The sequence below is a fragment of the Argiope bruennichi genome, chromosome 11 (assembly GCF_947563725.1).
Source record: "Argiope bruennichi chromosome 11, qqArgBrue1.1, whole genome shotgun sequence".
NCBI lineage: Eukaryota > Metazoa > Arthropoda > Arachnida > Araneae > Araneidae > Argiope > Argiope bruennichi.
Window position 1 is genome coordinate 88,946,229 of NC_079161.1, and position 24,709 is coordinate 88,970,937.

The following is a 24,709-nucleotide window of genomic DNA, read 5'->3' on the forward strand; positions in this document are numbered from 1 at the left end:
AAAATAAACACGCGCAACTTAAAACATTTTATTATTGAGCTTAGAAATTGTGTGATAACTCTGTTTTGTTCGAGTGATGTTTGTAATTCTGTTAATCTTCGATCGTTATAGTTAATACCATGTAATATTAAATACTTATGTCTTCTTACTCATTTAAATAAGAACACATCTAATGTATGACGCCACGACTTCAGTTTCTCTTTAGTCATTACATATTGGTGACCCGGACATCACCTCGACAGAATATTACTATTTTACTAAGATACACCCATGATAAATTATATGAAACTGTCATTTATACATATAGAACTGTATCCAAAGAATACACTCTCAATAGCCACTGCAGCACAAAATGTTAAAATGGTGATTAATGTTAGAAACTTATTCACAATTACCTCCTTCAATTGTTTCACCACTTCAATATTGTTTTCTGTTCCTGTGCACATTATTTCGAATTCTCCAAAATCTAAGGGCCCTTCAACCTGAAAAAAAAAAGAGAAGTGTTTAACTATTTTTAAATTATGAAACAATAATAATGAAGAACTAAAACGATATTTCAAAATCAAGATAAATTAATATCGGATTTGAACAAATAAATCGAAACACTTTCACTTGTTCTATATTGGACAGAAGCATTTGTCAAGTGTTTTATTTTCTATGTTTATAAAATATGATGCCTAGCTCAATTTAGGGAACTCAAATCTTAATGTCGCAGATGTTTATGTCTGCTTTTTATTCTCAAAAACTACAAAGTTTATGATTTTATACATTTTCATTCGTGCGTTTTCGAAGAATGTCTTAAAAGACAATTTTGATGGAATCGTCCTTGCCCAAATTTTTTATTTAAAGTATCAATAGCATTTTGTATGTGTAGGTGTTTTTGCTGCGGATAAACTGTTGATCGTGGTTGGCGAATCAGATTGCTTGCTCTGAGGGGGAGGGGGGGGGGGGCGAGACATGAGAACTCTGTGGATCTGTTTTGAAATTACCCGATTAACAGCACGTTTCGAGATCTTTTAATTTTAATGCTTGGGGTATATCTATTGATTTTGGCTATTGCTTCGTTTCCGTTTTTGTTCATATTTTTGTAAAATTTAGTGGATAGCTTTTTAATTGTTTCTATGAATGTGTTATAGTTAAGTGCGTTGCATAGGTCAGTAGTTCTCGTGAATCTTCTAGCTTTGCATATTTGTCTAATAATTTGATTATGCTGTTGTTGTATTGGTTTTTGTAACATGACCCCAAACCGGGTATGTGTAAGTGAGTACCGGACGCAAATAAGCATTTTCATATTCCTATGGATTTTAGAGTTCCGGCCAATAAGGGGAAAAAATTTACGCGACTGGGCTCGGAACTTATCCCTGACAAAATAAAAATGATTTTTCCAAGTTAGTGTGGGATCTAAAATGACGCCCAAATATTTGTCTTCCTGAGACCACAGGATGAGGTTATTTTTTTAGGGAAATCAGATTGTTTTTAGGACCTGTGAAGCCTTGCCGTTTCAGCATTGATTTCTATGGGCTGTAATTGAACTAAACTTCTGTCCTTTATATCTGTTTTCATTCCAATTGTTGGCACCGCGTGTTTTTCCTTCCGGCAATTGAAGATGAAGCCTTCCAACTCCGAGACCATTCCAATATTTAATTTATATACATTCTAGCTGAAATAACACAAGATATTCTACTACATTGCTACGATATCACACGATATTGTACTGCATTCAGAATATCGTAGAAATATCGTACAATATATTGTGATCATGGAGAAATTTTCTTGACAGAAAACTTTTAAGTCCCACTGGTTTTGTTATTTGACGCTCCTCTTGAGCCTCTAGGTGGCCTGGTGGTAAGGTCTCGGCTTTGGAATCGGAGGGTTTTAGGTGTGAGACTCGATTACGCGGAAGATCGTGTAAGTTGTTGTTTCTTATGGCACTTGCCATGGACAAGCCTGCTGTTACGAAGACAGCGATTTTAAGCTGGTGGGGAAGCGTCTCTGGTTTTTTTAAATAGGGCCAAGAGTACGATTTTGCTACTCACGCATCACTCATTCGCTTGCATAACCCCTTTTTACAGGAAGGCACATTCACACATCTCGCAGATAAAACAACCATGCCCAAACCAGGAGTCGAACCCAGGACGCCCAGATCACGGGGAAGACGCGCTACCCCTATGCCAGGACGCCGGCTAGATTGTGTAAGTGGATTTGGTGCGCGTTAAATCCATATGGGGCCAAATATTCTCATGCTGATGTGATGCGGAAATTGGAAGAGGGGATGCCAGCTCAAGTTTTGTCTTCGTCATCTGAATGCGGCTCAAAATTACAAGGTCAGTCCCAAAATAGCCCAAGTGTTGTTTTAAAGCGGGACGTTAATACAAATGAACTGAACTGAACTGAGCTTGAGCCTTCACTAGATGGTCTATTACGTCTTATCACTTCGAATAGACGGTTTATTAGGTCTTATTACTTCCACTAGACTGTCAAACACTTATCTACTGGATGTAATAGACCCTCGTGAAATGTTACCAAGTTTGACTTAGTTAAACCAAAAATTGCATTAATTTAAGATTTCAAAAAAATTGCAAAAAATGGCGATATAGTTAAAAAAAAATTTGATTCTAGATATATAGGTACTAAATTTTTCTTCTCCTCCAATAATTCTTCTAATAAGCGCTTCTTCCTAATGGACTGCAATTGGGAGTCTTCTAAATTCTTCCTCGCATCTTCTTCTCTTCTTAAAAGCTCGTCCACTTCCTAAAAGTCGAGAGAAAACAGTAAGAAAAAAATAATTTTTTAAATATTGTGACAAAAACATGTTTAAAAATAATATTATTTTACCTCTTTAGTATATCTTTCACCTGTATCAGTATTTACAGATTGTTGAGCAATTCTTGTCTTCAATTCGACAAACGATTTATTTAATTCTTTCCACTCGTCTTCTTTCTCGCTTATTTTCTGCTTCAAAGATTCTTGCTTTGCAATAATTTCCTCTTTATCTTTTTCAATCTGATCCAATTTGTCATCCAGTTGCCCTGTTGAAAATATAAAGAATCTATTTGACCACAAATTCTCTTTATTATATTCTTTAGCACACACACAAGAAAGTCATTTCAGACAAATTATCCCTTCCTTTTTAAAGAGATTGTCCCTTTCTTAATACGGAAAAAGTATAGTAATTGTCAGAAAATAAGAATTCCAATTTTGACGAATCTCCACGCTTTAGACCTCCCTTTTTCCCTGAGTTTGGAAAATGTCCATCTGTCTGTCTATGACAAAAGTTATTCAAAAACGCTTTGAGCTAGACGACTGAAATTTGGTATATGGTCTTTACTCCAAATTTGCAGATTTCTATCAAATTTTGTGTAAAATCTGTTCAGTGGAAGTCGTATATTCGAATATAAGGTAATATAATAACTACAAAACGAAGAGAGCTAGATAGATAAGATTCAGTACACAGTTTTAACATATTTAGTATAGACACCTCTCAAATTTTTAGCCAAATCCAACTACGGGTTGACTGTCTGTCAGTCTGTACTTTCAAAAACATATAAACGCGATACTTGAAAAATACAGTGACTGAAATACATAAAATTTGGTTTGGGGTTTTGTGACTACAAGTGCAGTTTTGCTTCAAATTTTTGTTTCAATCGGTGGAGAAAAATCTGTCTAAAACTCAAATTCCGTTTTTGGATACTACTAACGCATGCCAGGAATTAATCGCCAAATAACACGCCAAGGATGACGCAATAGATTCAGCAAAAATGCTGAATTCACGCTTAAAGTTATTATTTCGTAACTATTGTACGCCAATGCCATGTAAGGCATTTTCTAGCAAACAAATTTACTTGAGAGTATACTAGTTAGTTATTATTATTACTAGGGTTTATTATTATTATTATTACTGTCTCGCATACAAAATAGAGAGAAAATAATATAATCAATAAAAAATTCGAACTCGACATTTTGCAATTCTTACATTTCAGACATCTATGAATCATAGTTTTTTTTTTTTTTTTTTTTTTTTTTTTAGGATTTTGTGGGGCCGTGGTGGCTTGGTGGTAAGGTCTCGGCCTCGGAACCGGAGGGTTTCAGGTTCCTGATCCGATTTCACCGAACTGTCGTGTAAGCGGTCCTGGTACACGTTAAAACCGTCCGGGCCAAACATCCTCCCGCTTTTGTGGCGTGGTGTGGAAAGGGGAAGCCAGCTCAGGTGTCGTCCTCGTCATCTGACCGCGGTTCAAAATTACGAGGTCCGTCCCAAAACAGACCGTGTTGCTTTAAAACTGGGCGTTAATATAATTAAACTAAACTTTAACATTTTGTCTGTCATTCTGCCTATGTGTCTGTAAACATGATAACTCAAAAGCGTTTTGATACAGATGGGTGAAATTTGGTGTATGAACTTACGAACAAATTCCATTTACATGAAATCTGCTTGTCTTTCTGTCTGAATGCGATAACAACAAGAAGCAAAGAGTTAGGTAAATAAAATTTGGTACACATCTAAAATATAGATATTTATCAAATTTTGAATCAGATTCGTCAAACGGTTGACCATCTGTTGGTCAGTTTCTTCGTATTCATGTAACTCATAAACCCAATGACTTAAATCAGCAAAATTTACTATGTTATATTGTAGCTATAACTGTAATTTAGTGTTAAATTTTAGTGTCGTCAAGGAGTTAACTGTTTGCCAATCTGTATATTTTGAAATATGTGAACGCAAAAACTCGAAAACGTAACGATTTAAGACAAATGAAATTTGATATGTAGCCACCTACGTTACAGACCGACGTCATAACGTCCGACGTTTTGAACATAACTGGAGGAAAGGAAGATACCTCAAAACCTAACTTGGGACTTTTCTATATTATACTATGAAACAAAACATACATCTACTGTGTGAATATAAAAGAAAATCCAACGCCTACTGCGTGAGTGTATACGAGATAGTCCAGCGCCTATTGTGGGAGTATACGAGAAAGTTCAGTGCCTTTTGTATGAGTATGTAAGAGATAGTCCAGCTCACTACTGCATGTATGTATATACGAGATAATCCAGCGTCTACTGTGTGAGTGTATACGAAATAGTTCAGCAACTATTGTTTGAGTATATAAAAAGGTTTAACGCCTATTGTAGAAACGTTTAAGAGATTATCCAGCACCTATTGTGTGAGTATGTGGGAAGGTATAATACCGTCTTTTGCGTGAATATATACGAGATAATCCAGTTGTGTATGTATACGAAATAGTCCAGTATCTATTGTATGAGTATACGAGGTAGTTTAAGGTCTGTTGTGTGAGTGTATGAGATAGTTTGACGCCTACTGCATGAGCGTATAAGAGACAGTCTAGCTCCTATTGCATGTATATATATAAGATTATCCAACGCTTACTGTACGAAAGTATACGAAATAGTCCAGCGTCTATTGTGTGAATATACGAAAAGGTCCAAAGACTACTGTGTGAATGTTAGAGATAATCCAGCACCTACTATGTGAGTATACGAGAGGGTTTCACGTCTTCTATGTGAATATATACGATATAGTAGAACATTTGTATGATTATAATAGAAAATTTAAAGCTTGCTGTGTGAGTATATACGAGATAGTTCAGTATCTATTGTGTGAGTATACAAAATAGTCCAGTACCTATTGTATGAGTATACGAGATAGTCCATGGTCTTTGTGTGAATATACGAGGAAGTTCATAGATTTCAGTATGAGATTTCATAGATTTCAGTGGCATAACTAGGTGGGGAAAGTGGGCAACAGCCCTGAGTATCATTGTTAGGGGGCACCAATTGAGAAATTAAGAAAAAATATACATATATTTATTTTTAAACTTTCATTTTTCAGATTCTTCAAAATCATAACGATATTTTTCCTCTCATTTTAAGAAATCGTTACATTCAATTCATCTCGAAATATCCAGAATTTGACTAATTAAATATATATATATATATATATATATATATATATATATATATATATATATATATATATATATATATATATATATATATATATATATATATACAGTGGTGGCCAAAAGTGTGGACATTTTTTGAAAGTGTCATGTTTTTCAATTTTGCGTGCTTGTAGAATATATTAATTTTCACTTAAATACAAATGTTTATATATCAAATTGAAGGTAATTTAATGTAGAATTTAATAACAAAAACAGTATTACAATATCTGTATTACAAAAAAAGTTACGCTTATTTTAGTAGAACAAACAAACACAAATCGTTTTGAATAATGACATGTTTTGTAATAAAAGCGTACTAGCCAATCACAAAACTGTTCTGAGGATCAATCAAATGTCTGTAACTATAGTTTAGATTATTTGGACGGTAAAAGAGTTATTGTTGTGGAAATATTTTGCGGAATGATGCATACTAGTACAATTAAATAGAGTACTGCTGTTTTTTAATATTTTAAGTCCTTTTTTTTAATTAAACTAATTTTAAACAATGTCACCAACAAGAAGAACTGATTGGACATCTACAAAAAGAAGCCCAATTGTCATATTGAGAGAAAATGGCCTCTCTTATGCTGAAATTGCAAGACAAGTTGGTGGTTCAGTGACTTGTTCTGGTGTACGAAAGTTCTGTTTACGTTACGAAAAAACGAAATCAGTGGGAAATAAGGCCAAATCAGGCCGAAAAAATGCACAAGTGCTACTGCCGATAGAAAAATTAAACGGCTATGCCTTCAAGATAGAAAAATTTCATCAGATGCCATTAGATGTGAAATGAGTGCAGCGGGTATTGCAGTAAGTTCAAGAACAATAAGAAGAATGTTATCAGGATTTGGACTACAAGTTAGAATTCTAAGGAAAAAACCATATTTAAATCAAAAGCAACGCGAAAAACGAGTTAAATGACCACAAGAACATATTAAATGGTCAGAAAATCAATGGAAGCAAGTAATCTGGAGCGATGAGACTAAAATATCGCTCTTTGGTAGCGATGGTAGAAAATACGTGAGACGTAGAGTAGGTGAAGCGCTTCATCCTCATTGCATTGAAGCAACTATCAAAACAACAACAAATGCCATGATTTGGGCATGTAAGTCTGCAAATGGTGTGGGCCGAATTCAAGTGATTGATGGCATTCTGAATGCCAAAAAATACATCGAAACTGTCCTGGAACCAAAATTGATACCTTCCATCAGGGATTTCTTCCCCAACAAAGCACCATTTATTTTTCAGCAGGATTCAGCTCCATGCCACACAGCAAAAGTATGCAAAGCATGGTTTCAAAATAAAGGCATATATGTATTACCATGGCCAGGAAACAATCCTGATCTCAATCCAATTGAATATTTGTGGCGACGTTTGAAAATTCTTGTACGACAAAAACGTCCATCCAATAAAAGACAACTTATTGAATCTATAATTGATTCTTGGCACCATGTTATTCCGAAAGATGAACTCCAAACACTCGTTCACTCGATGAAAATACGCTGTGAAGCTGTCTTAAAAAATAAGGGTTATCCTACTAAGTATTGATTGTGTAAGTATCACTTTAAAAAAATGCAAATCTAAGATACATCTTACTAAAATGAGCGCAACTTTGTTTGTAATACAGATATTGTAATACTGTTTTTGTTATTAAATTCTACATTAAATTACCTTCAATTTGATATATAAACATTTGTATTTAAGTGAAAATTAATATATTCTACAAGCACGCAAAGTTGAAAAACATGAAACTTTCAAAAAATGTCCACACTTTTGGCCACCACTGTATATATATAATGATATTTTAATATCTAATTTAATCCAAATTAATTTTCTAAATTTTTTGCCTAATTAGGCCCATGTCGGGGTCATTCTAAGGTGTTCTCTTGTTTCCTGATACCATTCCACTTATGAATCTGTGTAAAAATTACTGCTCAATCAATTCTACGTCTCAAGTGAAAATGATCCGTCCGTTGCCGTTGTCCAAGGTCAAAACATGTTTTTAATTGACAAGTGGCTGGAAATCCCATGTTATATAAGACTAGTGATTATTTGTTTCGCGCTCTTTCTTACTTCTGCTTTTGTGCCGAGCTGCGCCTTCTTGTAAATAACCATGCCTGCTACACGGAAGAGAATGAAACGAAATTAAAAATACTAAGTCTTATCTATGTCTTCAAACAAAAAATAATGTTACAGACACACACACACACATATATATGGAGAGAGATATATATATATACAGATTATACTAAATTTTCTAGGCTCTGTAATTAGAGTAAGGAAAGAAGAAAATCAACGTTGCATTGGATTTGGATTTGATATGAATAAAGCTCATCAGGGGATATTTTTATTCGCCGAACCTCTCCATTAGACAACAAAAAAGTGATTAATGTTTTGTAAAGACCAATAGAATGCTTAGAAATTCAGTTTAGTGCTCCCGGGAATTAAACTGAATCAGAAGAGATTAGGGTTTCGGACTTCCGCGCATATTTCTCATGTTCGATCCAGCTTTTGTAATACAGTTAAATTTCGTGTATAACTTTAAACGAATCACAGAATAGGATTTTATTTCCGATTTTACGAAAAAAAAACATTTATGTTAACTATCCAACAAGAGTTAGGAATTGTCATTTAGCAATTTCTGCAGACGATACCGCCATTCTAACACATAATAAGGATCCACAAATTGTCACTACACAATTACAACAGTGCATGACCTTTTACAGTGCTGGCTCATCGGCTGGAAGCCTGGAAAATAAAAGTCAACCCGAGTAAATGCGCGTGCCTTTTATGTACTAAAATATTGGTAATGCCCGATCTAGTCCCTATCCAAATTTTCAAGCAGCCCGTCCTCTTTGTAAATGAGTACAAATAAGACGCTGAATTAAGCTTTAATAGTCATATTAAAGCGGCCCTCGCCAAAGCTTCGATTATGAGTGTTAAACTCAAAAGCTTAATTGATCCATGGAGTAAGCTCTCGATTAGGCTCAAGGTTCTGCTCTACAAAGCTATTTTATGACCAATATTAATGCATGCATCCCAAATTTAGGGGGAACATTAAGAAGTTGCAAGTTTTCCAAAATACACATCTGATGAAGATTGTTAGTACATCCTGGTATGTCAGAAGGAAAATACTTTATGATGACCTCCAAATTGAACCTGTTTCGGAATTTATCAAAAGAACATCCATTAAGTTCTTCGAAAAATGACCCCAGACGAACGAATTGCTTCAGATGCCAGCATATGATCCAGCTGTAGCCAGCTCTAGAAAGAGACTGAGGGCTGCAATTGACAATTTCTACACAAATTTCCTGTCCGTAAAAAGACTGAGAATTCACTAATTCTATTATCAATCTGGTGGATTAAAGTTTTTCAAAATTATTCCTGTTTCGGTCTTAGATAGCTACGATGAGCTACACGCGTGAAATTTCTGGAATTTTTCGAAAATAACTAACCAAAAAAGTTAAATCAGTTTTCCTAGTAAAAGGCACGTGCTACGTAATCCCATTAAAGTTCTATTTCCTCCCTAAATAATAAAAATATTATTTTATGTTAATAATTATATCATAAAAATTTTAATCTAATAATTATACCAAATTTCATGACATTTAGAGCTTTACTGCCCTCGTCTAAACGAGTTTCAATTCATTTTAATCTTTCCCTAAACTTACAAATTATATTTGCTATTCCAAATTATGATGTGGAGGTGCTCATGACCACTTTGTCACACCGCAGAATGAAACACCACGACGTCTTCGGCATACCGAAGCTCAATGCCGAATTCTTATTTTTAATTTTTTTAAAAACCTCATTCTACTTTCGCTGCCATCGTTTAGTTTCACATCAATATTTTTTGTATTCGCTTGTAAAAATTTCAGTACATTTCTTTATTATTCGGCATAAAAAGTAAAGGATTTAATCAATATCATGTGTTCATTTTTTATATTTGTGACGAACACTTACGCATGATCTTTTGATATGTGTCAGCTAGGGATTGCAATACCGGTATACCGGAATACCGAATACCGGTATTTTGAGCCATTTTACAATTTCGTAATACCGGTATTCACAAGTTTAAATACCGGTTTTTCGGTATTTACTAGAAATATTTTAAATTGTCTCCACAGGGATCGTCAACATAGCAAAATAGTATACGTTTTTGTTTTTATGTCTCCCCAACTGGCGAAATTAATTAGCTAATTAATGGCTTAATTAATTGCTTAAATCTAAATTAGCAAAACATGGATTATCCCTGAAAGAAGATATTGTATCTATAACGACTCATGGAGCAACAGTTATGAAAAAATTTGGAAAGTTGATTGGTGCAAATCAGCAATTGTGCTTTGCTCATGGATTTCAATTAGGAGTAAATACCAAATATACCAAAAAAATAAAGAATAGAAGAATCCAAATATTGTGGATATAGAAACTTCGGATTCCGACATTGAAGAGAGTAAGATTGAGAGTGATATTGACAATGAAGATAATGACAATGTAATTGTGGAAGAAGATATTGCTAATGAGGATGAAATATTAACCCATCAAGAATTGCTTCCTATAATTTATAAAGTTCAAAAAATTGTTAAGATATTTAAACTTTCCCCTACAAAAAATTTCATATTAAAAATATATATACTAACTGAAAATAAAACAGAATATATGTCAATAATATATTCTAAGACACTTTTGAACAGTTTACTCCTAATGATGGAACGGTTTTTGAAATTTAGAAATCCAATCCAAAAAGCAATAATCAACTTAAACCTGCAAATTAATTTTTTCAGACAGTGAATTCGTCTTAATATCCAGAATTATACCAGTTCTACTTCCAATAAAACTGACTATAGAGGCATTATGTCGGAGAGATTTTAATTTATTAACAGCTAATGCAATAATAAATTTCATGTTGCAATCATGAAAGAACAGCACAAATCACTATCTGAAGAACGTAGACGTAGATGCCGAAAGAGCGTTTACGACAGCTGGTAATTTTTACACAAAATTACTTTTCAGCTTTAATGACAGTACAACTGATGCATTATGTTTTTTAAGATCATATTTCAAAAATTTGTATTAGTACCACAGACTAAATAGTGATATTTACGTTTTTTTTTTTTGTGATTTAAATAAATAAGTTGTTTCTTTACTTTTTTGTGATTCTTTATATACTGTTATAATTTATAAGTTCCATATTATTTTTTGTGATATTACACTCTTTTATAAAACTGGCAAAAAAAAACAAAGAAACACCTTGTTTTCTTTCTTTTTCTAAAATTTCTAATACCGGTATTAAAACCGGTATCCCGGTATTAAGATCTATAAAATACCGAATACCGGTATTGAATTTTGGTCCGGTATTGCAATCCCTAGTGTCAGCATTAGCATTTTGAGGCAGCTCCAAAGATTGGAAATATTCCTACGAATAACAAAGAAATTATTTTGCAAGTGAGAAAAAAATTATGAATCGATAAGTGAATATTTATGACGTTCATTAAAACCATTTACATACTTTATCTGCAGATGCTTTTATAAACATAAATAATTTACGCTGAAGTACTTCGTTCTTCCTCAAAAGGTTTTCTCTTTCTTTGCTTGATTTCTGAAATAGAATTTAGGCATTTTTCAGTAAACTTATTGTAAGATGCATCACTGAATTAATAAATATTAAAATGATACTTAAACAACTTATTTATTATATTAGAATGATAACCACGCTACATTTTCACAAATTTTTTAGCACTTATTTTAAAATTCTGATTTGTAAAAGTACTATCATTAATGAAATGAAATTAAGACGATTTGCATTGTTTATATATATATATATATATATATATATATATATATATATATATATATATATATATATATATATATATATATATATATATATATATATATATATATATATATATATATATATATATATATATATATATATATATATATTTGCATTCTTAAGAGACTATTGAAACTCTAAATCTTTACTGTTTCGAATTTTTTTTAATGATTTCTTGATAGCTGAAACCCTTTTGAACATTTTTTGGTATTGCACATGTGTGCACGTTAATTAGTTTAAAAAATATAGCTAAAAATGTGAAAATCATTGGTGACTTTTCACTCGGAAATGTGATGGTCAGAAGTATTTGAGTGTGGTTGCAAGATTGTGTTACGCCCGTTAGCTCAGGGACCCGTACATCAGCATTTTGTACTTTGTATAGTGAGGAAAACCAAGCATGCCTATTTTTATTGACTGAGTGAAACCAAAATTGGAGACAGAATTACAATTTTAGTAGCAAGATCACATACCAAATTTCATTTATCTATATCATTCAGATTCATCTTTTGAGCATATTTACATATACTGAATTGCAGTCACTGACAGACGGTCAATCTCTTTACGAACTTGTTTCAAAATCTGAAACGGTTCTATATTTTAAAAGCTAAAACTATATACAAAATTTTTCTTCTCTAGCTCTTTCCGTTTTGTAATTATCGAGTTCCTTTGGATTCGAAGTTTCGATCAAAATTAGATAAAAATCTACAAATTTGGCGTAAAGACCACATACTAAAATTCATCCGTCTAGTTCAAATTGTTTTTATGTAAAACATGTTTATAGATAGACATAGTTCTAAAAAATAATTTTGGTGAATTTTTCCATAATATATTTCTTTCTTTCTTTCTTTTTTTTTTTTTTTTTTTTTTTTTTTTTGTACGAGAAAAAGGTTTCTTTTCGAGTACGAGAAAGTAAAAATTCAAAGGTGAATCAAGACTTTAGTCTAACAGTAAATTGCAAGTGTTGCTTCAAACGAGACGTTAATATAACTAAACCTAAACCTAAACCTAACAGTAAATTGCTCACAAAATATGTATTTAGTTGAAAAATATCGCCGAAATGTACATATACATTAACGCAGTGAATAAAACAATAAAAATAAATATTCTTCTAAGGCACACTTAAAAATATTTTTGTTTTTAATTTATCGAAAGTAAAGGAAATAATTATGAGGGGAAAAAATGGTAGCACTCAAAATCTTATTAATATTTATTTTTATTTTTATTTGAAAATTGCAGTAGAAACATTTTAAATTTCTCGTACTCGAAAAATACCAATAAAAAGTATTATAGTTGTCAAAAACTCGAGATTTGAACGAATCTCCACAGTTTAGACTTCCCAGAGTTTAACCCTTTAAAGGGCCATTTTTTTCTAGTCATATTATGTTAAAATATTTTTAGGCTTGAAATTAGAATAAGAAAAGGGATTCGTTTAGTTTATTAGATAAATTTAATTTGATTCATTAATTAATTTGGTTCATTAATAATTAAGTAACAAATCAAAACACAGCATTTTGATTGAGATAAAGAACTGAAGCATCTAAGTTTCTATCTTTCTAAAGAAATTGTCAGAACTTATGCCAACCTACATAATTTCATACAAAGATTGATAAATTTGGTGGGAAGCATACTTCCCACGGCCCTAGAAAGGGTTAAATAGGTATTTTTGGAATTATGTCTGTCTGTGAATAGGATAATTCGAAAACGCTTTCAGCCAGGTGGTTGAAATTTAATATGTGATTTTAACATCAAATTTATATATATATATATAATTATCAAATTTTAAACGAAATCAATTCAAAGTAAATCTGTTTGTCCGAGTACAAGTAAACAAGATAATTAAAAAACGTAAAGAGCTAGACGGATAAAATTTGGAATATAAATTTAGCCCCGATATTCTTGATTCGTACCAAATTTTAAACTAAATCCATCAAGGGGTTGACCATCAGTCAGAATACATTTCCACATACATGTAAACGCAATAATTCAAATATGCAACAATTTAGAGAAATGAAATTTTGTACATTATTTTAGTATTTAAAGTGTAAGTTGTATCAAATTTTAAACCAAATCGATCAAGATGTTGACTGCCTGTCGCTTTATTATTTAGTTTGCGTATAAAAACGCAATAACTCAGAAAAGCAACGACTGAAATCAATTTTTTTAAGTAATCTTGTTACTAAAATAATATTGTCGAATTTTGATTCAGATCGGACGTAAAAAAATATTCTTTAAAGCCCATATTCAGTATTCTTTACTGTGTAAGAAACACATAAACCTTCATGTGCAGGACTTTAAAAATAAAAATCTGAGCACTTGTATTGTTCTTCACCTATCCGAAGATCCAAAGTGTTATGCATGTGTGATCAGGGAAATGGCCCTTTTCTTAGAGAATATGCGAGAAAGTTCCGAGGAGACCACTCACACCTATTTAACACTATAAGAATAAACACTGTATTTTAAAGCAATAAAATATAGATGAGCAATGTTCTCAGTACAACCAAAGTGAAACTTTCCGAAATGCAGCAACATAAATTTACACAGCTAATTTTTAAAAAGTATGCTAGTTATTTAGAATATTCCTTTCGCTATAATTTCAAAAGCTTTTAATTATAAATTTTAAACATCTGATTTTTAATTAAAAATTTCCCTCTAATATCTGTCTATTAAATCTTTTCCTGTAAAATCATTTGACTTTTTGGAGAGTTCGGTTCCTATGTTTCATTTTTTTGTTCCACATATGAGCAAGAAAATGATTTTCTTTAAAAAAAATTGTAATGATAATAATAATTGATATGTTACTTGATGACATTTTACTGTTTATTTATTTCTAAAATTGTGTTGAAATTTTAATCGGTATTTTCAGATTTTAAAAAGTTATTTTATATACATACTTTCTATCTTTTTTTAACGGGAATTTTGGAATTCATTTAATCTTTGAAAAGCTATAGAATAAAACAAATCAAAATTATCGGATAAATAAGGAAAAATAAATTTTGAATCACTTTTAAATAAGTACCTCAAATATGTGCAAACTAAATAGATTACGAGCGAAAAAAAAAAGTGAAAACATGGTCTGATTACCACTAACAGCAAAATTCATTCCACATGATAACAATTCTTCATAAAAAATACACATTTTTATGTTTTACTAGACACCTTTGGTGACCAGCTGGTTCGGTAGAATTAATGATAGTTAATTTTTTTAGATATTTTATATGATTTTAGTCTTAATGGCTTTTTCAACGAGATATTTTTAAGTTTCGAATTTTGATAGATGTATAATTCATACTATTTTAGAAATCTTACGCTTCTTTGTTTCCTAAGCATTTTCTTTATTTTCTGAAAGTGGTCCTAAAATACTTAAAAGAAAAAAAAAAGTGGATGCATTTCAATGATGCAACCTAATAGCTAATCTAAAATGTTGTAAAATTTGACATTTTCCTTCCTATTAACAGTATTTTAAATATAAATTTAAATCTTTTATAGAATCTTTCCAAAATTAAGTAAACGTTCACTTGCTTTCTGAAAATTTTCTTTGTGAGTAATGATTTGTGTTGAGATCAAGAGAGTAATTTGAATTTTTAAATAAAAATGAAAAAATACTTATAACTTTAATAATGACAGCTACTTCTTCCTGAATTTTTAGTTTCCATTTAATTAATTTTTTGTACTATCTTTCGTGAAACGATTAACATTCGTTCCGAATTCTTGCTGTTCATGTTGGAAAATTTGATTAAAATATTTTACAAAAAAAATTGATTAAATATAAAAAGATATTCATATAACAAAAATAATGGTGTTATTTAAAAGACAATTATTTTGAATTTTGATATGAAAATCATTTTTGCATTGAAATATTTTCGGAAGTTATCAAGGAAAAACGCTAAAATATTATTTAATTTTTGAATAAAATTCTAATCAAAACTTCAATTAAAAAAAAGGAAAAAGAAGGAAAAAAAAAGAAAAAAAAAAAAAAAAGAAAAGAAAAGAAAAAGTTTTATTATGAACATTTGCATCTTTCAAAGTATATATGTCTCAAGTTCAGTAGCGTTAGGTCAAACTACCTAGCTTATAGGAAGTGAACACACTTTATTATATGTAAACATGTAAAAACAGTCAAAAACTAATATTTGTCCTTATTTAATTTTTTGATGGTTCCTATTCTAGAATTGAAAGCAAGAGCTCTCTTAAAATATCCTTTTCCAAAATTTTTATGACAAAAATGTTACAATTGAATAATTTAAACATTTATAAAATAGACAAATTTAAAAAGTTACTCCTACCATAACATCGGCAATCAATTTTTCCTTATTCGAATTAACTTCTTGTGGTATTTTCTCTTCAGTTTGACTCTGATCTTTTTCTGAAATCAAAATATTTTCACTTTTTTCTTCTTCAAAATCAGAAGCTTTCTCTTTTTCGTCCATTGTTACAAAGAATCAAAACATGGATATAGGCTGCTAGGAACCCAATGTGTCAAGTGAAACCCAAGAGTTTATTGCTGCCATGGGAACCAGCGGCAGCTAATGTACGTTGCCAAAAAAATCTGTTACGAATACTTATTTACTACAAGTCGAAAGAAGCCCATAAAATTAAATGCGCATCATATGATTTTCCTATCATTTTATTTTTATAAGCATTAAAGCTGAATTTGATAGTCTAACAGTATTTCAGTTGATGATTAAAGAAATCTATCGTACAGAATTTATTTTTAGTATTTTTAACCTGTGATAGGCAACAATTTTCATGCCGGTGAGAAACATGTTTGGAATTGTTCCAGCGCGCGTTTTCGATATCAGTTGGCGGGTATTCTTAAGAAAGTCGGTAGTATTAGAACACTGTGCTATTGTTCCGCTTTGTTTCTATTTCTTTTTAAATAAACGATATTTTTCAAAACCGAAAAAAATGTTGATTTTAGGTTATGATAATGGGAATTTAAACAACCCATCTCGACAGAAAGGCCAAATACAAGTAATATTTTTACAAAAGTTAAAATCTAAATTTCTAATTTTTGGATTTATTTGATATGATGCAAATTTGTTTTCATTTATAGGTTATATTTGGACCAATGTTTTCTGGTAAAACGTAAGTATCCTTTTCAGTTAATTAAATAGAAATTTCAGATTTATCTTTATTACGTATTTTCATTTCAAATGCTTAGGGTATATTTAAATATTGAGATCACTGCCGTAAGTTTTTTCATGTCTCATATCTTTCTAAATGTTACTGTTTAAGTATCTGAAACTGAAATCAAGGAATAATATAATTTTGTTCTGAACATCATGCTATAATATTCATATGTTAAATATTTTATTTTTTAAAGTGTTTTTAGATCTAGCTTTTCTTCAAAAATTTTTAAATTGTAAATCTTAAAACGAAATTATAATCGTGAAATTTCTAAACAAGCTTCTGTATACAAAGGGTTTTTTATACTAATATTTATCAATCATATTATAAAAAAAAGTTTTTATAGGAAAATATGAATTGTAATTATTATAAATTATTTCTAATCTAAATTAATATGTGTTTTGAATAATTTGTAGGAGGCAGATTTTATATGTAATCTCATGTTAATATTTTCAAATGTCAATTACAAAATGCTTATCTTTTCACATTTAGATCTGTTTAAACAGATTTGATTAAATCTGCACATTTCAACTAAACAGTTGCAATAATCAATTGCATATATTTTATCTTACTCTCATGGAATTGATATATTCATATAAACCGACCAAGTTTTTGTCATGTTAATCTAATTTGGAACATTCTGGCAATTTAATATTCATTCTAGTGATAGCTTACACCCACAGCATGAATTTATATTATTTGAATGAATTGTAAAGAGAATAATTAAAAAAATTAATTTAAATTTAGTTAATAGTTGAATTATTTTAATAGAATATGAATACCTATTTATAAAAGAAAAAGGTATCAATCATTTTATTTGAAGCAAAGATAAAATTAAATCTGGGACATTGATGATGATTGCTTGGTTTCATTATTTAAATGAATTATAAAAGCTTGGTTGGATATAAAATTTTATAATGTAATTTTATTAAAGATGATTGAACTGAAAAATAGGAAGCTACTAAAAATTAAAAATTTGAGTATGTCTATTATTTCTTATCTTATGTATGTAAATAAATTTTTTTTCTAAATATTGTTTTTAGCTAAATAGGATGTGCTTATATATTTTTGCATGTACCAAATCATGAAAAATTGCCAAATTTGATTTTATTATCTAAAATATTCCCTGGTAAAATGTCGATAAACTATGCCAATTTAGTCGAAATGGAATCTTATTTCATTCTAAATAATATCAAAAGCATTATATATGTTTGCCTACTTCTTATTTCAGACAAATATGGTTTGAGTAGTAGAAATGGCAAAATATTTTTTTCGGAATATTATTTTTTAAAGGTGCATAGAATAGTAGTGTTTATTGTTTTGCTAGAATATTTCTTTGATTAATTAATTTTTTTATGAATATGGTTTTCTAAATTTCTATGCTAATAAAAAATTATTCAGTAATATCTTCCAACTTAGTATTGCTATGAAGCTTTGGTTGTTAAAGTATGTAATCATTTATGGTATTAGATAATTTATGTAAATGATTAATTTTCAATGTGGACTTCCTATATTTTTATTATATTTAATTCCTTGTATTTATTTGATACAATGAACTTTCTTTTCTTTCATAAACAGTATTTAGAATTTAAATATTTGTGCATGTGTTGAAACTATTGGATAATTTATTTGCTTTCTCAAAAAAATGTTATTTAGATTTTGATGTTTTTTCAACAGAACTGAATTAATTCGTCGATTGAGACGGTATCAGATTGCAAAGCATAAGTGCTTGATTGTTAAATATGCCAAAGACGTAAGATATGATGCTGATAATATAGCAACTCATGATAGGTAAAGTAATTCCTATTGAATTTCAAAATAGTAATAAGTTAGATTATATTAAACTGCACAGCTTATTTATCCTGTCAAAATATTTTTATCCTTTGATACTTTCTAGTATTAATACTGAATATTCATAATTCATTCATTTTATTTGATCCATATAATGAAATATAGAATCATAATCATAAAAGATTAATTATAACCAGTATTTCTTTGGATGGATCAGTATTAAGAGGATAGAATTGAAGGGGGTGGCTTTGTTGCAGAATATCAAAATTTTGTTGTTTTTTTCCTTAGTGTTAAAATTTTATAAATGTTATTTTTATTTGCAGTTTCCTTTTGAAATCTTAATAATTCTCTTATTATATAAAGATAATTATAAATTCCTTTGTCCCACATAAATTATTCAGTTCTAAATATCATTTATCATTCAAATATTACAAGGAAAATAAATCGTATAATAAGCTTTTACAAAAAATATGGCCAAGGAATCGGTAACAAAAAGATCTGTTTTTGTATTTTTTCAATTTGATTCTGTGTAGCCCCGAATGTAGTAGAGAGACTTATACTCCTATATACCCATCTCTAATTTTATTTTAAGTTCTAAAAAACTTCAAATCTGTGCCTATAGAAACACAGTGCGCAAATTTTGCAGTATATAAACTACAGAAGGATAAAAAAATTTTGTCCATTTAAAGCATTTATTAATTCTTGTCATTATTGCTTATGTTATTTCCTTGTGTATAGTTGGTTGTTTTTATACATTTAAGTGATTATTCTTTATAAAGTAATTAATTAATGGTGAAGGATTGGTGATATTTTCATTGGCAAAAATAGGATTTTCTTCTTGTAAACATTATTTAAAGAAATTCTTATTTTCATCTCGTAAGTTAGAAGCATGCTCATAATTTGGTGCGTTTTGGTGCTCATTTGGCAAGTTGTGGTTCTTTCACCATTAATTAATAAGTCATTATTTTTATGACATTAAACAGACATAAAGAAATGCAGTGTACTCAAACATTGCTATAGCAGTTTTATTCATGTATTTTTTTTTCTATTTACATTTTTCTATTTTTATTTTTCTATTTACTATTTATTAACATGAATAAATTACATTTAGAAAATTAAATTAGTTACATTTTATTCTGGAAATATTTTGTTTTTCATAATGAAAGTAACTAAATGTTTGTATTGAAATGAATAAAATCTTAGTCACAAATGATAGATAAAATTGACTGAAAAGTGCATGGATGTCATACTATATATTCGCAACATAATTCATTCTATTATCAGTTGGGAAAATATTAAAATATTTCTTTTGCTATTTCTGAGAAAGTTGATTTTAAATTTGTTTCCAATCTTTGAAAAAGTGTAAATTATTTGAAGTAATTTAATGATGCTCATAAACATTTATACTCCTAGAAAAATCCAATGAAATCTTATTATTTTATCTTTTTTTGCATACAAATGTTAAAATGTTGGGGGTGGAGAGACTTAATCAAAAATTTTGCAAATCATAATTTTTTCTACAAATTCGCTTAGGTTGTAACATTCAGTTTAAAAGAAACCTTATCACATATTCAGATTTTGCTATGTGTTAAAACTTAATTTATAATGAATATTTTTGTTTTATTTTAATGTTACTGTTATATTCAAATACTTTTCTTTATTCAAATAATTTTTTTTACATAGAGCTTATAAAATGTGGATTAATTTTATTATTTAAATAATGACTACTATTATGGAATTTCAATTTTATTTAATTTTTAATAGGCAATGTCTCTCAGCTGTTTGTGCAACAACTTTAACCGATCTGAAAAATACTGCTTCAAATTACAGTGTCATTGGAATTGATGAAGGGCAGTTTGTAAGTTAATTTTTTGCATCTTTCTTTAATTTGATACATTTTTTATTTAAATAATTTTTTATTTAATAAAAGTAATATCTAACATGAAATGTAATAATAATCTAAAGTATTGATTATTTTGATAGATTTACAGATGTAATTTCTTGCTTTGTTTATGTGAAATTTGTGTATTCAAAATCCTAATTATTTTATTGTTGCATATCTTTTTTTTCTTTTCTTCCTAATTAAAGAGATCAACTTGACTATTGATCAAAGTACTCTTAACAGAGGTTTCCCATGGTCCTTGAAAATTCTTGGAATTAATTTTTGTTTTACTGTGGGCCCTGGAAAAATGCATATTTTTTTATGTCTTTGAAAAGCCCTTGATAAATAATGATATGATTAATAATGATACAATTTTGCCTTTTTTTCCAAAGGCAAAATTGTATCATTATTAATCATATAGAAGAGAAAACCAATTTTGTAATTTGATTTTGCTTTGAGAGCATGAATGTATTTGTGAAACAAACACCCAATTGTAGTTTGTGTAAAGTTAGCATTTAGTAGATGCCATCCAGTATCTAGCAGTAAGAGCATTTACATTGTGATTTCAAAACCCAATTTGAGCTTTAAGTATTTGATTTTTACCATAGCATAATATGTGTGCTTAGTGCTTTGCTTTCCTCTTGAGCATTTAGAAATATTAAGCATGAAAATAATGGCCCATTTAAATGTTTATGTGAAAATATTTGAATTTTTGTGTTTGAAATTTGTAATTTTATGATCCTTGAATTTTCTTAAAAATGTTCTTAAGAGTCTTTCTTTCTTTTTTTTTCTTTTTTTTTTTTTTTTTTATTTATTAAGAATGAAAACTCTTTACTCTTAAGTATACTCTTATCTTAATTTCTTGGATAGCTTTTAATATTTATTTACTTGATATTTCTTGCTTATAAATAAAAATGTAAAATATTATTGGGCTAATTATTAATATGAATGAACAATTTATTTATATGAATGTATTTCCAAATGCTTTTACTTGTCATATTTGCTTTAATTTCAAAATGACATTTGCATACTTAAATGAATATTTAGTTTCCAGATACAGTTTCATTTGCTGAAGAAATGGCTAATAATGGCAAAATAGTCATTGTTGCTGCACTTGATGGAACATTTCAAAGAAAGGTAACAGTTTGTCGAAATATTTTTGCTATGAAACTTTTTTTGTATGTAGAAATTGTAATGAATTGCATACCTCTAGATTATATTTAATACATATAAAATATCCATTATTTTTTAAATATTAGTAAATATAAGCTATCAATTGTTTGTTGATGAAGGAGTCTTTAATGTTTTCTTATTAACAGTTCTTTGTAAAACCATATTCTAATGCTAATTTAGCATTAGGTTTTCTAAACGTTGAAAATTTCTGTTTATTAATGTATCTATATTTAATTTGATGTTTGTTTATAGCTTGTTTTTACTTGAACAGTTTTACTTTAAATGCATGCAATTACTTTTCAAACTCCATTTTTGTCATGTGCTGTTGCATTACAAAAGTGAATATTTGTTGGAATTAACAAATTTGTGTATTAAATTATTTATTCATGGAAAGTAGAATAATATATCAAATTGCCTATTTTTAGTGTATAATTTTGTGATTTTTTATTTTTTACAGGCCTTTGGTGATATTCTACAGTTGGTTCCCTTAGCTGAAAGTGTCATAAAATTAACTGCAGTGTGTATGCTGTGTTTTGATGAAGCATCTTTTACTAAAAGAATAGGCACTGAAACTCAAGTAATAATTTAGAAAGTTTTTTTTATTAATTTTCAATTCAAATTCTGTGGAAGGTCACTGCAATTGGTTGAAAACACACAGATATTTTTATGTTTTTTTTACCTATTTTGATTACTTTATTGAAAACGCCGCCTTTGGTGACCAGTCGGTTCGCCAATCTTAATGTTTGTTAAAATTTTAATAATTATATATTTTATGCAAATGCGTGAATTTTTCTACGCCAGTTGGTGTAACGCTATGCTGATTAGAAATTTTTAATTTCTTTTATTCTGTTTTATTTTAATTCGAAAGTACTTAAGAATGAATCTGAAAGATCGATTCATTAACAATGTTTAATTTTAAATGCATCAAGCATTAAGAAAATAAATAGAATCATTTGAAATAATCAGCCAAAAAATCTTAAGCCTAGCTTCAATTGTGTGGGGGAAAAAACTGAAGCCTTACTCATTTGGCTGTGGGGAAAAGTAAGATTTTTTTGGCGGGAAAGTTAGTTTTTAATTAATAATTAAAATTCTAATTAAAAATTCAAAAAAAGAGACCCCAGGTGCACATTCCAACCTCCAAGGTATACATGTACCTAATTTGGCAGATAAAGGTCAAACGGTCTGGCCTGTAGAGTGCCAACACACACACACTGTGAGCTTTATATAAGTATAGATTAGATGACACAAATAATTAAATAATTTTGAGTGATGTGGTGTAAATAAAACGACATGCTGTCTTTCATCATTCCATTCGATGACTGAGACAAAGCTGTGGTAAATCTATTGTTGAGCATTATACAATCTCTATTTTTCTTTTCTTAAATTCATAAACATTAACGGTTGTATCTCCCAACTATATATTTTGGAGAAGATATACATTTTGTGCTGGTAACATAAAAGTATAAGTGTTTCATTAGTATGAGGATTTTTTTTTAGTAAAATGATCCAAGCTCAGACCATCTTACAATTTTTATCTGTTCCTACTCTGATTTTCTCCCCCCCCTTATTTAAGAGCTTTTTCATAAATTATTTTCTTCCATTTATTTAATCCTCCATTTTCTAGGTAATACTGCATAGACATTTTAAAAATTAGCTAAAACTAATTAACATGCAAACAATAAGTAGACATTTTAATTTTCATATCTTAGGTAAAATTATAAAATTTGTACTGCAATGAAGTATAGCAGATTTTTATTAGTTTAGCACATTTTCTATTAGTTAAATTTATATAACATTTAAAAAATAAATTTAACAATTAACCCAGTTGTTCCCAGCATCTTATTTTCCCTTGTGCAACTTGCAGAATCCATATTTTTTCAAAACACTTGGTGAAATTCAAAAGTTGTTAGTCATTTTTTTATAGATTATTATTTGTTTTGCCATTTCCCTCAGCTAGCCAATAGATTTAAAACAAAATTCATAATCATAGGCACTATTTTATGTGTTTAAAGAAATGTTACTCAAAAATAAAATTGAATAAAAATATTTAATGGATCATAACATTGCATTCAATTCCATCTTATTTTTCTACGAATTTTTTATTACAAACAATGTATCTTGTTTCTCTTCATCTATAATTACATCCTAATCTTATCATGTAGATAAAAATATATAATTTGTTAACCAAAATGTTACTGAACAATTCTTATATGAAAGTTAAATTTTATTAAAATTTAATCTTTACAATTTCTTCTTTTACTTTTTTGTATCAATCATAAAATAAAATTTGAGCATCATTTCAAAATTCTTTTGCTCTGTAATCTAATTTAATGACATCTCTAGTTATTATTTTGATTAATCTGAAAGTTCCTGGAATGCATAAAAATTCCATTACATTTTTATATGATGTATAATATCTATGAATAACTAGTCAAATAATATTATGATAATTCAATGCATTGCAAAATGAAGATATCTAATGGTAAGGTTAGAATTCATTTTTCATTAAAGATATATATACCTTTTCTTTCCCATGTTTTGAAATGGTTATGTATGATTTTCAATTCTTACAATAACTACCGCTCTTTATAGAATGAAATAAACAGAAAATTAAATACTGTAATAAGTGCCTTTTTTACTCCTTCATCATAGGTTGAAATAATTGGTGGTACTGACAAATATATGGCTGTGTGTCGAAAGTGTTATAACTTGGATCCCAAGTCAGCGACACCTCAAAATTCACCTGAACCTAGTGACCCAGAAGAAAGTGGCGACTCTTCTTCTTAAAGCCATAAAAATACAATTTTTGTGAAGCGAGGTTTTCTTTTTCTTTCAAGTTTTCTGGTCGGAAAATTATTTATATATCATTAGATTAATTTGCTGTACATTTTAATACTTGAGAACAATTGTGATAAATCAATTTGCTTGTATATATAA

At 29.4% G+C, this 24,709-nt stretch overlaps 2 protein-coding genes across 2 annotated transcripts in view; one reads left to right on the top strand and one right to left on the bottom strand.

The window, feature by feature from the left end:
• LOC129956726 (golgin subfamily A member 6-like protein 22) overlaps positions 1-16,261 on the bottom strand; it is a 22,953-nt gene extending 6,692 nt beyond the window's left edge. The window contains exons 1-7 of the mRNA XM_056068664.1: positions 16,083-16,261; positions 11,473-11,562; positions 11,333-11,379; positions 9,927-9,943; positions 2,836-3,029; positions 2,632-2,751; positions 396-482 (exon numbers count right to left, since the gene is read on the bottom strand). Of these exons, the coding sequence (XP_055924639.1) occupies positions 396-482; positions 2,632-2,751; positions 2,836-3,029; positions 9,927-9,943; positions 11,333-11,379; positions 11,473-11,562; positions 16,083-16,226 (699 nt within the window). The 5' untranslated portion in view covers positions 16,227-16,261. The remainder of the gene's footprint in view (positions 1-395; positions 483-2,631; positions 2,752-2,835; positions 3,030-9,926; positions 9,944-11,332; positions 11,380-11,472; positions 11,563-16,082) is intronic.
• Positions 16,262-16,541: 280 nt separating this feature from the next.
• Positions 16,542-24,701, top strand: LOC129957707 (thymidine kinase, cytosolic-like). Its single transcript, XM_056070163.1, has 7 exons — positions 16,542-16,770; positions 16,853-16,884; positions 18,604-18,717; positions 20,482-20,575; positions 21,647-21,736; positions 22,230-22,349; positions 24,425-24,701. The coding sequence occupies exons 1-7, from the start codon at positions 16,546-16,548 to the stop codon at positions 24,557-24,559; spliced, it is 810 nt and encodes a 269-aa protein (XP_055926138.1). The 5' UTR covers positions 16,542-16,545; the 3' UTR covers positions 24,560-24,701.
• The last annotated feature ends 8 nt before the right edge of the window (positions 24,702-24,709 follow it).